At 43.0% G+C, this 14,597-nt stretch overlaps 1 protein-coding gene across 2 annotated transcripts in view; it reads right to left on the bottom strand.

The window, feature by feature from the left end:
- ARHGAP18 (Rho GTPase activating protein 18) overlaps positions 1–14,597 on the bottom strand; it is a 155,993-nt gene that overhangs the window by 47,320 nt on the left and 94,076 nt on the right. Inside the window, exons 5-7 of one of the 2 annotated variants that reach the window (XM_019520299.1) lie at positions 12,893–13,059; positions 6,066–6,231; positions 2,223–2,314 (exon numbers count right to left, since the gene is read on the bottom strand). In XM_019520299.1, the coding sequence (XP_019375844.1) occupies positions 2,223–2,314; positions 6,066–6,231; positions 12,893–13,059 (425 nt within the window). The remainder of the gene's footprint in view (positions 1–2,222; positions 2,315–6,065; positions 6,232–12,892; positions 13,060–14,597) is intronic. The other variant, XM_019520300.1, reaches the window with a different exon arrangement.

The raw sequence follows: 14,597 nt of genomic DNA, 5'->3' as shown, positions 1-14,597 counted from the left end.
GAATCACTTTCCTTGATTTGCAAGTGACACTCCTGTTAATACAACACAGGATGCTGTCAGCCTTTTTTCGTAACAAAAAGAACATGGATGGCTCATATCCAGCTTATGGTCTACTGTAACCCTCAACTCCTCTGCAGTACTGCATCGTAGCTAATCATTCCTGAGCCTGTATTTATGCATGCAATTATTCTGTCCCAAGCTCAGGACTTGGCACTTGTCCTTGTTCAGTCTCATCTGATTGAAAAGCATTTTTCCTGTTTATTTAAACCATTCTGGATCCTAGGCCAACCCTCCAGTGCATCTGCAACTCCATCCAACTTGGTGTCATCTGCAAATTTACTAAGTGTGCACTCAATCCCATCCCCCAAATCATTAATGAAGATGTTAAACGATACTAGACCCATGACAGATCCCTGGGGAACTCCACTTGATACCTCCTCCCAGCTAGACACTGAGAGACTGATGATTGCTCATTGACCATGATGATTCAGTCAGTTATATATATTTACCTTACAGTACTTTCATCTAGTCTGAGGTGGGCAATTATTTTGGCTGGAGTGCCACTTAATGAGTTTTGGTGAGCTGTTGATGGGTACACATTTGAAATCTTTCAGAAGATATAATTTTATAAATTTTAGCTTAAAAATAATATACTAAAAATAAAAAATCTACTATATTTTAATTTGATTTTGAAATATAATTTTTGTTCTGATTTGTTTGGGGTTTTTTGAGTGGTGTATATAGAGCCAATTACATAATTGCTCAAAATAAAGTATTTTGTATATTGTGGGAGCAGGGTGACAGGGTGTGGGGATACATGCAAAGGTGTGTATGGGGGCACTGCCTGGGTGCTAGGTCCCAGAAGCTGGCCAGCGTTGGGGAGGGAAGGGAGGCAGGGGGTATGTGCTACAGCTCGTCCAGGCAGTGAGGTCATGTTTGGTCTGCAGCTGTCCCTGTGGCATGCCACACTGGGCTGAGCCCTGCCTGCTCCTGCCTGGGGCGGTCAGTGCCACCATGTTCCCACCCGTGCCCAGCTCCGGCCCCAGCTCCAGCCCCAACCAGCCTGCACAGCTTCCCAGCAGGGCTGCTCTTGGAGTGGCTGCAGCCACCCAGGTACTGCTCAGCTTCCCCCACTTTCAGCAGCTCCTCCTCCTGCCCCTGCCCCTTCTGTGCAGCTCCAGGCAGGGGGTAAACTGCAGCCAGGTGGCTCCTGCCCCACAGGGCTCTAGCTCCCAGCTACCTTCCAGGTACTTGGCCGGAGTGGGTAGAAGGCAACCAGGAGCTGGAGCTAGAGCCCTGTGAGATGAGGTAGGAGTCACCCAGCTGCAGTTGGCCTCCTGCCCAGAGCAGTGCAGCAGGGGCAAAAGGAGAAGCAAGAGGATGATGAGCTGCTGGAGGTGGGAAGGAGCTAAGTAGTACCCAGGTGGCTGCAGCCAAGCCAGGAGCAGCCCCACCAGGAAGCTGTGTATGCTGGCCAAGGCTGGTCATCCTGCATAACACTAGCACTTACAGAAACTCGCCCAGTCATTACGGACCTACTTAACTCATGGCGAGACAAAGTTATTTTTGCAACTTTGTCCTGGCACAAAGAGCCCATTCCACGGGCATTTTGCGATGGCCCTGCCCCTAGGTACTAATTGGTGGAGAGACTCCATCCCTCAGGACTGATTGGCAGAGAGGCCTTGTGGGGGAGCAGACGACAGCGGCGACCACCATCTTGCCTGCTGCCCCTTTCATGTCACCCCACCTGCCTACGCCTTTCCATCCTGGGCGAGCTATAAGACTTAATAAAAACTTGTTTTTTATTTATTTATTTATTTATTGCAAATTTTGTGACTAGCCCTAGATTTCAGTTTTCACAACATCTGTGAAACCACAATTTAGGTAGGTACCTAGCAACGATTTCTGCATCAAGCTGTTAATCTCTGTTTACCAATGGTAATTCACAGTACCTTCAGAAAAAAATTCCGTAACAGCCTATGAAGTTGTGTTCTCTACCACATTAATTCAGCAAAGGTAAGTCATGTATAAAGCCAAATTTCAAACTTAATGCACAATGTTCCACCTCGTTTGGGGGGGGATATGGAAAGTTCTATAGGAATTGAGTGCTACACTTGAAATGGTAGGCTAGATTACTGTGAGTTTAGGCACTTGGGACAAAACACTAATGTCTTTAGTATTCTGTAGGTCTGTAACAAACTGGCTTCTTTGTGTTTACTTACTTTTTGTAAGATCAGTGGTATCTTGGTGCCTGGTACTTTTTTCTGATCTTGTTCCAGCAAAACTGACAGCGGGACACCAAAAAGACCAGAATCTGCACAATGCAAAAGGAAACAGAGATACTATCCACATCTGGACCAATATATGAGGTAGTGGCACAAAGAGAGACTGTCAATGAGATAAGCCTATTCAATACATTCTGAGCAACTGTTCTTCTATTCAAAGAATCTGTCTAAATGTCTTCATCAATCAAGTCATTCAGAGCATAATTAAACAAACCATTTGGGCTAAACGTACTCATTCATCTCTTTTCACCCATAAATCAAGAGTCTTCTGTTTCAACTTCAAATTGACATCCATACATTGTGCAATAGAGTGAAGCAAACTGCATAAATGAACCATCTGTATGATTCTGGTTTGCAGAAAGCTGTTGCAATGATGACCCTGCAATGCAGATCTTTATCATTTGATACAAGTTATAGTTTAGATGCAAATGGCTTTAGCAAGATTTCCAGAAGTCTGGTTACTAAACTGAAATAGAGGTAATTATCATCTATATTAACTCTGAATGGTTCTCTCCATCAGAACTTGCAAAGAAGAGTAGTCAACTGTCATTGTACATTTTTGCCCAGATGCAGAATCATACTGTCAATGCTAAGTCAGTAGGGAGTTATTCTTATACAAAAGTAAAAGTCAGGTTTTATTCTACACTGGCTATAAGCCCAGGTTAAAGTATGGCCACTGCCTTGCCACTATGGTAATATAAACTTAAAAAAAATAACTTTAGCCGCTAAGCTCAGCTAACTTTAAATTAATACATGAGCTTGATACAGAGCTCACTGAAGTCAGCAGGGGCTTGGCAGAATCGATTTATGTCACAGCTTCTTCATTTTAGATAAATACTGATTGGAAATGAACAGCTTAAATAACTGCAATTTATTAAACTGTAAAGTTTTATCTTGGAGCTACTCTGTCAGGATAAGACCACTGGCCACCTAGCTATACATCCTGAGAGCAGATAGTCATAGCTTTTTGTCTGGTGTAGTGTCATGGCAACATGTAACACAGAAATGGGCTAGCAGAGGAGATCTGACAGTACCAAAAAAGAAGAGTTCTGATCTAAGAATATGAGGGATGTACTAGGACAAAGTTGCCTAGTCAGCAAACAGACTTTCTTCACTTTGTCTTGTTGATCGGGAATATGAAAAATAGACCGACATCCATAAAACATGTACCCACAGAAACAGACACAATCCTTCCCCAAATCTTTACCTTTTTTTTGCAGACCTACTAAAATGCAGAACCCGCATGTTTTTAGTGTAGTGAAGGCAAAGAAGTAGGTTACAGGAAGCATGGTCAGAAATCCCGTTTGTAGCAGAACTGTATTCTGCAGCAGAACTGAGCTTTGTAGTATCTGCAGTCCGTTCAAAAACAAAAGGAAGAGGCTTGTGGATCCACTACTGTATGGATCCACAGTCTACATCACACCACATGGAATCAGCTAGACAGCAAATCTCCTGCAGCCCTCAAATTACTAAAGCAGTTCTGAAACCACATGAGTCCTGGGACAGTTAAAGGCACACTGTCTCTTTCCCAGTCTGCTCTAATATTTCCAAATCAGACCCATTTTCTTGGACTTGGTGGAGACGCAAAGTTTTTAATCAACTTAATTCTTCTCTGGGGCCATCATTAAAAAATAAAGCCAAACACATATCATTTGAGGTAGCGTCTAACTGATCAAAACCTGGGACAAAAGAGAAATGGCCATTAACTTGATTCAGCTCTGACTACATGGCCTTGTCCCAGGAAAAAGTATCTGCCTTTTATCCTGCATACTTCACAGGTATTAAAGTGGGACAACAGGTTTATAGGTGGATAAGATCTCGGGACAAAAGAGAGATATGGGAGAAAAGCAACATCTGTTTTAAACCAATCCTAAATTAATACTGCACAGGCCTGAAACAAGGCCTGCTTAAAATGAATAAATGATGAAAAAGCATCAGGAGTAACAAGTCTATTGCTCATGTACTATTTTTAATGTATGCAGACACTTCTGCAGGATGGAAATCAAAGCTGCAAAGCTGACTGTGGTTATGCATTTAAAAAGTGGTTTTCTACTCCTGTAAAGTAAAAGACATATGCTAAGGAATCAATTCTGCACTGCTATATATCTCTCAACAGTCTCTGTAGCTTCAATTATTTAAAGTGACCTATTTCACTGTCACATATCCACTGAACCTTGACAACAGAGTTTTGCCCAAAGCAGGTTTGCGATTAACTGGTAACACATTTCAGGTTCTTGTATACCATTTAGCAGAACATCAGAAATATGGAAGACAAACAAAACTGTGAAATTTCTTCTATCTTGAAATGGATGGCCACACATCTCAAGTTTTGGAAAAGGAATTGAGATCATGTATGTTCCCTTGGTTGGTTTGCATATCTAATAAGTGGCTGGCTGCAAGCATCTCACCATTCTTTGCAACGGCCACAACCTCCTACTCCATAGGATGCCATCCCTCCATACAGCAAAGCAATGGGCTCTATTGTTATTGGAAATCTGAGATATATAATTAGAGCTATATTATGCAAGGAAATTAATGCTAGTGACTACAGGAAACAGATGGTAAATGATTGCCCTTAGCAAGGGTGGGAGAACAAATACAAGACATGTCACACATTGGGAGCATCTACACACTGCCCTATGGCGATGTTGTTGCTGCGCTGTGCTTTAATATTTCTTTTTGGAAGTACTAAAGCAAGGCACAGTAACTGCCCATACTGTGCTGCACGCACGGTGCACAGTTATTTTTAGTCACTACTTTGCTGTAGCAGTGCGCTATAACAAGGGAGCATGCCACTACAGCAAAGTAGCTGCTGGTCATGTGTAGACACCTGTGTACACTACGTTGCCATAGCATATTGCTATGGTGATGTAGCATCAGGTGTAGACGTGATCATTCTTTATTATTCAAAGCTCAGCAATTTGCAACGCAGTGCAGAGGCGTGATAGTGAAGTAGTACCCACTTTTAAGCAAATCCTCCCTTGGGGAGTATGGAACTCATTGTAGTTCTAGAGAGGAGGGGTGATTTGGTCAGACACAAGTTACTGGGCTTGCTACAGCTGACTGATATCCTACAGTCAGGGTTCAACAGGAAGTCAGACTAGATGATAAGGATCTCTTTTGGCTTTAAAACCCAGGAAACTATTAATCTACAGTGATGTCTACGTAACTAAATGAACATGTGATTATACCACATGCTAGCACACTCATGCTAACTTAATCTAGTTACCACAAGTAACTATAGCAGCAAAGACACAACAGTACAAGCTACACATGTCAACAAGGTGCACCTGTTAGCACCCACACTAGTCTGAGGTCCCCTGTCACTACATCTTCACTGCTATTGCTGCCTGTGTGATGTAGCTTAAGCAAGCATAAATATATTAGCACATGCCAATCATCATCTTGCAGTCTAAACATATCATATGGAAGTATCTATGGTGCAACTCTTCCCACCACACTGTGGCAATATGGGGAATATTTCTTTCATTTGGTCTCTAGCACATATGCTCAATCCATATGCTTGACTAATGTTAGTTGCCAGACAGAGGATGTTAGCTTTGGACCATGGTTTCTTAGCTGGGATAATTTATGCACATGAAGGTTTTTAAACATGAGGAGAGCCTAGAGTGATGGGGCTGTGGTATATGGTTAAGAGTCTTGCTTATCAGATCAAATCCCCAGCTTTAGGATCATTAAAAGACAAAAGAACAAAAGCAAAAAAAATAACACTTGCTAACCTATTTGTTTCAGAAGAATATATAGCAGTTGTATGCTCACCTTTGGTTTTGATTTTTAAAGCTTTTTGTTGTTTGAATTCTGTCCCGAGTATGTCATAAAGAGCAGTTAGTTCAATCAGTGCTAAAGAATAAACCTTCTTCATGTCCTGAGGGGCCAGGTCGCCAATCTTTGTAGTGCCTGTTTTGTCCTTTGGCAGTCTGAAATTCTAAAATAGAAGACGTGTGTCACGTTAAAAATCCTACTGTCAACTAATTGAATAGACTGGGTGCAAAGAATGTGCTTTGCCAATGGCAAAAGCACACTGCTCCTGATAGGCACAATAGGGTACTGCCCCACTTTCCTTTAAAAAAAAAAGAAAGAAAGAAAAGAAAGAGAGGGAATAATGCTAATTCAATGTGTCTGCACGACTGGAGAATGCAGGGCATTCCTTTACATTGCAAAGGCCAGACTTTTGAATACTGTAGTGGATGAAACCCTGTCTGCCTCAGATAATTTAATAAATGCACATTTTTGAGTGGTGTCTTTCTGTTCTCCCAGTTAACCTCAGTTAGAGCTTCATGTATGTGCAACAGCTGTCCTATGCACAAACAATAATATGATCACAGCCATAGATAATAATCGTTGTGGAATATAAACCACCTTGCTTGCCTTTGGGTGCTATATAAATAAGTAATGGGCTCATCTGAGCTTTGATATCTGTAATTCATTACTTGTATTGCAATGATGCTCAGGTGCTCCAGCCATACAGACACAGAACAAAAAGGTGGTCCTTTAACTTTTCTGACTTTACTTCTACCTATTCAGACTATAACATAGGAAGTCTAGCTGACAAGGCCCAGATCCATCTTTCAAAGCATGATATATCTCGGCCGGAATGGGTCAAACAGAAGCTATGCAAGGTATTCCTTCTACTGGAGAGGCACCGAATATTATAATCTTCATGGAGATCTTCATGGAGATCCCTGTTTCAACTAACTCAGGGTATCACATTCACCCAGCAGGTGGGGCTTTTATGGGCCGCTGGATGAATGGTGTAGGGTTCCCCACAGTCTAGATCTGGAGCATAGAGCTGATCCACAGGCTGCATCCAGAGCATGGGGTCACATCATCTAACTTCAGAGCTTCTGGAGGGCCTGAAAACTTGGCAGCGGGTTGGTTAAGCAGCAACAGCATTAATTGTTGTGGCTCCTGGAGCTGAGCTGCCATTCCACCACCATAGTTCTAGCCCTGCAGGCTGAATCCATAGTGCATAGCTGTGTCATCTGGCCCACTGGCTGGAAATGTGGCAGATGAGTGGTAACTGCTGCTGCTTTAGGAACCACAGCAATTAACACTGCCACCATTCATCCCACCACCACATTTTCATACCCTGAATAACAGTATACAATAGAAAATATCATATCCTATTGTAAACTGTTACAAAGGCCACCTCCACATGTTACAGATAGTAAGCAATTAACTGGTTAATTGCACAATTACCTTTAGACCAGCTACCCATTTAAAGTACCTGTCGCACCATGAAAAGCTCCAACCAGCTTAGGTTAGGCATTCAAAAGGCCTGAGGGAGGATTGATACAACCTATGTGGGTTTCTCCAAGCTGCACAGATTGTTCTGCGTGCAAACAGAATGCACATTCACCCTTGGGTGGAGGGGGGCATGGAAGTGCCTGCGCTAGCCAAGGCCATAAGGTGGGGGGCACTCTCCCATGCCTCCCAGCCGCACCTCTCCCTGCCAGTGGTGGCTGTCAGCAGTGAGGAGGGCAGCTCTCAGCCCCAGCTCTTCCCTGCCCATGTCAGTGGAGCTGCACAGCAGCAGGGGCAGATGTGGAAGTGGAGGCCTCTCCCAGCTGTGCTTGCTTTGGTTTGAGAAGTGCTGGGATTGGGGTTGGGTCCATAGGGCAGGGCCTCTGCTCCCCCACCTCCCACACCCTCTGTCACTGCATGGTTTGGCTGATATGGACATCCAGAAGCTGGGGCTGGTAGCCATGTGCAGCTGCAGCTGAGCCCAGCATCACTGGGGGGAAATGGAAGGGAGCACAGGCCCCTGCTCTGCAGCTCTGCACCAGCCCCCCAGACCCAAGCAAGCACAGTTGTGGGGGGACCCTGCATCGCAGAAGCCTCTTCTCCCCCAACCAGTGCCCACTGGCAGGCACAGGCAGGACACAGGATAGGGGAGCAGAGGCTTTGCTGCCTCAGCTATGTGACAGCTTGGGTGTGGGGCCACCTAGGTGCTCAGCTGGAGCTGCCCAGCTGAATTCCCTGACTCCATGCAAAGGGGAAGAGGAGCAGGTGGGCCCACAAAGGCCCCTGGGATGCTATCGGACGCTGACCTAACATGAATCGATAGGGGAACTGGTCCAGAAGTTCAAGACTGGTCTAACATAAAACAATCAAGTCTGATATTACATCCATCCAGTTTTCTTAGACAAGTTTCTGCCATTTTTAAACCAGTCGATGTGCCCCGAATTCTCTTCTGTTACAGGTTTAGATTGGTTTCTGATCACTTATACCAGTTTATGTGTGTATGCCTGTACCAGCCTTAAAGTTAGACCTTGAAAATGTGTATTAACTTTATAGCTGGTTGCTATCAAGCTTTAATTTGCACATGTGGCAGGGTCTTCCCTGTGTCAGGGAGCCCCATCAGCTGACAGAGCTCCCAGCTGCATGGATGCACCCTGCCCAGTGTAAAACCCCCAAGCCCTGGAGTTGTGGCTGCCAGGAAACCCACCAGGCCCACACATGGCTCTCAGTCCCGGCTGCAACACATGCACAGCCAGGACCGAGAGTCCCACAAGTGACAGGGCTCCTGGTCCTGTCAGCTGAGGGTTTTCTTCGTCCCAGCTGTGCGTAAGGTGCCGCAGGGACCAGGAGCCCCAACACTTGCATGTCTCTTGGTCCCAGTTGTGCAGGGCCCCTGAGGTTGGGAGCCCCTTCAACAGAGGGGGCTCCCAGCCATGGGAGCCTGCTTCCTGCCAATGCATGGGGATCAGGATCAGGCTCCTCTTACACCAGTAGTAAGGTGTGATGGGATCTAATGCATGATCCCACAAATGCACCTGTGGCATGACAGAAGGTATGATTGTGTGGATCATACATCAACTCCAATCATGCCTTTACCTGCATGTGTAGGGGGAGGCTAAAGCATGACTGAAGCATTTTTAGAAACGATTCAAAATGTTTTATTAGTGCCTGGTTTACAGCATTAAAACCAGGAGAACATTAGGTAATCATTAGTTGAAGAAATGTATGAGTTCTTATCTAAATTGAGTGTTTGAAGAACGCTGAAACATTATTGCTTCAAGCACCTAGTTTGCTCAGACGTGTTTACGCAACGTCTGACGGAATAATTTTTTTGTGTTATTTATTACTTTATGGTTTCTGTGCGAGTGCACGCTTCTAGCATATGATATTCTAGGGCAGTCTGGTTTATATACTCAAGGAATATCTAAACCAAAATACCTTTGAAGATCTTACTTTGTATTTATTTAGCCTTACTGAGAATGAGGCCTGTTTGTTGTGAGATGAAAAAACGTAACTGAGTAGAAGCTAATTCTCACAATTTGGAAATATTTCTTGGCTCTTCAGTCTAACAAACAATTAAGTCTTTTACAAAGGGTTAAAAATGCCTCATTCCTATAAATGCCATTGTGTTGGTTTCTTTTGCATATGCTGGAGAGTGCTGGGAAATACAGTCACAGGCAACAGGCTTTTGAGACAAAATGTGAAATCTAGAAATGATTGATATTTTTGTTGGAAATTGAGTCAAATATTAACTTCTCCCTGCTCTTCATCTTATTAGAGGTGTAAAGGTCACCCCTTTCTTCAATCTTATCTCCATTTCTCCCTTAGAGAGGTGACTAACACTTCTCTTGGATTCTGACAAAAGGACTTTACTCAACAAGAGAAGCCTGTCAGAGTGATTATGTGAACAGTGCAAGCAGTGTGGGGACGTAAGGTACAATCTATTAGGGACATAAATGCAGTTACCCTTTGCAGGCCCAACTAGTATTCCTGGTCTAGAGTTATACCCCAGCTCCTTATCCAAAAGCAATACAGCTACATTCATGTTGCTTATACCTCTGCTGAGAAGCAGACCTATTTTATATAGCCACAGCATAAACATGGACTTGCTGTTTCTGGTTCTGGAAGAAGGGGCATGACCTTCTGAGAGGGCATCTTCCGCGAACCTCTTGCAGGGCACAAAAATTAAACAGTACAGATCTAGTCTATCTGTATATCTAGACAAATTAAAATATAAGGGCATCCAAGAGAGCTAGATGTTCCCTCAGGACATAATTTTGGAGGTTCAAAATCAAGCTATGCCAATATAGAAGAGGAGCAACTGAGTGATGTACACACACAAGGAGCTTACTATCCAACAATCAAGCAATATACAAAAAGGCAATGGAAGGTTGTGTGGCTAACAAAGTATACAAAGGAATAGCATGAATGAGTAAAAGAAAAATCAGAAAAGTAAAGGTGACAAATGAGTTACAGTTGTCAAGGGGTGTAGGCTGTAGCCATGTTGGGCTAAGGACATAGGCAGACAAGGTTCTTTGGGTAAATCTTTTATTAGACCAACTCAAATAGTTGGGAAAAATTTTCTTCACAAGCTTTCAGGTTTAAAAACCCTTCATCAGGTTGAGTAAGCATCTGCAGTTGGTTTGTGCTCTTCCTGGATGGAATGAATAGTAAACAAGCTAGAGGCTGGTCTGCTCGCAAGAAAGCCAGTCAGTGAAGATGTAAATTGAGGAGTCAGTGGGCAAGAGATAGGAATCACCCTAAACATACCAAGAAAGCTGTGCTATACAGCCAAACCCTCAGATACCACCAAATTTCTACTGAAGAGAACACACAGGATTACCACCTCACAAACCTTAAAAAGGCTTTCACTCAACAAGGATGCTCCTCCAGAGAGATAGATCGCATGTTTGAAAGAGCCACCTGGATACCACGTGAAGAATTGCTGCAGTACAGAAGAAAACCCTGAAATGAATTGCATACCGCTGGTTATGACATATCACCCCTCTCTCAAATCTATATGGAAAATCCTCAAACAACTGCAACCCAAACTAGAAGGAGATCCAATTCTTAAAGAGATCTTCCCAGAACCACCCATCCTAGCCTTCAAACAAGCACTGAACCTTGCTAATCTCATCACAAGAAGCAAACTTCCTATGGCCCAGAACACACCAAATGGATCCAGACCGTGCCATGACAAGAAATGCAAAACCTGCCAAGACATCTCCACCACCCCCACAATTACTACACCCCACAACAGAACCATCAGCATTCCTGGATCTTACAGCTGCACCTCAAGAAATGTAACATATCATCCAATGCATCATATGCCCAGATGGAAAATATGTAGGAGAGACCAAACAACAACTGACCACCAGAATGAATGCACACCGGAAATCTATCAAAGACAAAAATACCCAAATACTGGTGGAGGCACATTTCTCACAAGAAAACCACTCTCTCTCCAATCTCTCAGTTCTAATCCTCAAAGGAAATTTATAAAACACTTTTCACAGACAAGCCCATGAACTTCATTTTATCAACCTCCTGGATACAAAAAATCATGGACTAAATATAGACACTGGATTTATGACACATTATAACCTCCCTGACATCTGACTCCTCAGGTACCTCTCCAGTATTTATCTGCTACATTCATCCCCTCCCCCCATCTCTCACCCACTGACTCCTCAATTTACATCTTCACCGACTAGCTTTCTTGCATGCATATCAGCCTCCAGCTTCTTTACTAGTCAGTCCATTCAGGAAGAGCACACACCAACTGGCAAAGGGTTTTTAAACCTGAAAGCTTGCTAAGAATTTTTTTCCAACTATTTGAGTTGGTCTAATAAAAGATATCAAATTTACCCAAAGAACCTTGTCTTACTGTCTTTTGCATTTATTGACAATGTAAGCATCACTTCTACAAATATCAGATGAAAAAGACAAACCAGGAAGACTGTGGGTCCACTGTTCCACAGAGAAGGTGAGTGATTAATGGAAGACGCAAAATAGGCAGAGCTCTTCAACACCTACCTTGCTTAATACAAAATAAAATATGTGCATACAACGAGCAAAGCTGTCAAAGGGTAAGGTATGTAGCTCATGATGAGTAAAGAATGCATCAGGGAACTTTCAACTATCTTTAATCATCATAGCCTTATAGAATTCATTCTAGAGCATGGAAGGGACTAGCTGAAGAGAACTCCAACCCACAAGCAACAGTATTTGCAAATTCTTCGATAACAGGTTGAGGACTAGAGACATGCCCATCTAGATGAAGGGGAAAATGGAGGACTCGAGCAATTATAGACCATTTGGGCTGGCAAATTACTTGAAAACACAGAAAACAGTGAATTTGTAAATATAGTAGAATGCAGATTCTTAGCAGTGTTTGATTCATAACCCCTCCATACCAAGATGAGGGTCTGCAAAATAGTCATGGGGTACGTGTAGGCTCAGCAAACAGCTACTAGTGACTGCAAAGGTGCACCAGCTGTTGGCAGAAATCTATTTCAAAAGGCACTGTTACTCCAGTTGGGTGCACAGGACCACAGCTAGGCCCCAGCTGGAGGAACAGCACCCTTTGAAGTAAAGGCTACAGCAAGGTAGTGACACAGAGCAGATATAAGACTAAAACTTTCATATATCTGTTACTAAATACCCAATACTTTTTCAAAGTCATATACATAATGAACAGGCCAAAGCCAATGAAAACCAACTCTGGCTATAGTACTCTGAATTTTACTGAATCACCCAGTATCACTAAAGCAATGTCAAAAAGGTCTTATATCAAATAAAAAACTGTAATAAAACAATTACAGCAGCATGTAAGAAACACCTACAGGAAGCAGAGTGTCATCTTCTTTGCCTCCACATATTTTGTCTATGGAGTCATCTTTGACATTGGCTGCCTGCTCTGCAAATGAAATCTCTAAATTGATGTCCGTTTCAGAAACTGTCATATCCTCGAGCAAGTTCTTTTCATGGATACCAAGGCTGAACTCTGGATCTGAAAATAGAGGGGGGGCAAGGGGGCACAAAAAATAATCAGTGTTTTTAAATACTGCTTGTTCCTTGTCTGCTTATGCATGTAAGTAAGTAACTAGAGCTCAAGGAGGTTAATTCTGTGCAGAAACGAAGATCTCTGCAGCAAATTCATGCATTTCAGTGGGTCTACATCAACTAAAAATCTGGCTTCCTAAAAGTTTCATCCCATTGAGTTACCCCAGAGTAAGTCTGCAAGGTGTGAGTTTTGTGCCCCACATAGAAGGTAGAATAGCCACATAACCCATGGATTCCTGGGATCTGCTAGAGACAAGAAGCTTCTGCACAGAAGTTCTTTGCTTCTGGTGCTTCTTCCTTCACCTAGCAAGCTGCAGCCATTAATGACTCAGCTCTTTCAGAAACCATAATCCCTGGGACAAACCTGCACATTGGTATGTCTGTATATCATAGCTCAGGGTGTAACAGGTAACCCAGTGAGCCATTTACTGTGAAGCAGACTAATTAGTTCCAAAGTAAACATTGCACATCTACACCCTCACCTCTGTTAAGCTGGAGTAAACTAATTAGCTCTGTTGCAGGATAGTACTTGTAAATCCTGCTGTGGAGTTTTTATTACTCTGCAGCAGTGCACATGTAGACATTGCCTCAGCTGGATAGGACATGAAAGTGCTTCAGTGCAGGGACTGCCTGCTGACTAGCCTCCGCACTGGAGCACCCTCGTACCCCAGCCAATCCCTCCAAAGCACATTGAGCCAAAGGGAAGCAGTCCTGGGTTGGCAGGCTGACCCTCCCCCGGATCCCTTGCCAGCCAAGGCTGCTCTGGTCTGGCTCAATGTGGTGTGGTCCTGGGTGAACATTCAAACAGCATGCCCAGGAGCAATAAGCCCCAGAGTTTATTGCTTCACATTAATAGTACACGTAGACATGGTCAGTAATGCACAACTTTGTCTTGGCCTCTGATCTTCTTCACAACTTGTAGAGTTTTAACCTGCTCATAGTTTTGACAAAAAAAATATTCTATGAGATAGGAGAAAGGGGTTTGCGATTATGACATCATTTCTCTTTCCTTTTCTTTTCCAAAAGGAAGTAGGCACTAGGTGAAACTTGATTACATTTTTTTTTTTAATGAAAGGTGATACCGTTTTGTTTCAGAACAGTCTGTTTTATAAGCAATCGATGGCTGTTTTGCCGTTCAAAGTGTCACTGATGGCAGGAAACAAAGATGAGAGCACAAGATATTCTCAGGGGGAATACAAGTTTAAATCGTGTATTCTGTAAAATACCAATCCAAAGATGATTTGTCATATCACAGGATCAAAGAAGGCTCAGAACATTGGCAAAATATTTTGATCTCAACATTATTGATATAATGGTCTCCCTCAAATGACTCAGTAGCCATTGTAAGAAGTACTGGATGAACTCGTTAGAAAATATGGAGTTATGTCCTGAAAGCAAATTATTTACATATTTAAGCAGACTGCACATTTTTAGGGGCAGGGACTACAAAGTGAAATTATATATATATATATATATATATATATA

The sequence above is a fragment of the Gavialis gangeticus genome, unplaced genomic scaffold (genome assembly GCF_001723915.1).
Source record: "Gavialis gangeticus isolate Ggan-Ray unplaced genomic scaffold, GavGan_comp1, whole genome shotgun sequence".
In the NCBI taxonomy this organism is placed as follows: domain Eukaryota; kingdom Metazoa; phylum Chordata; order Crocodylia; family Gavialidae; genus Gavialis; species Gavialis gangeticus.
This window is presented reverse-complemented; position numbering and strand designations above follow the sequence as displayed.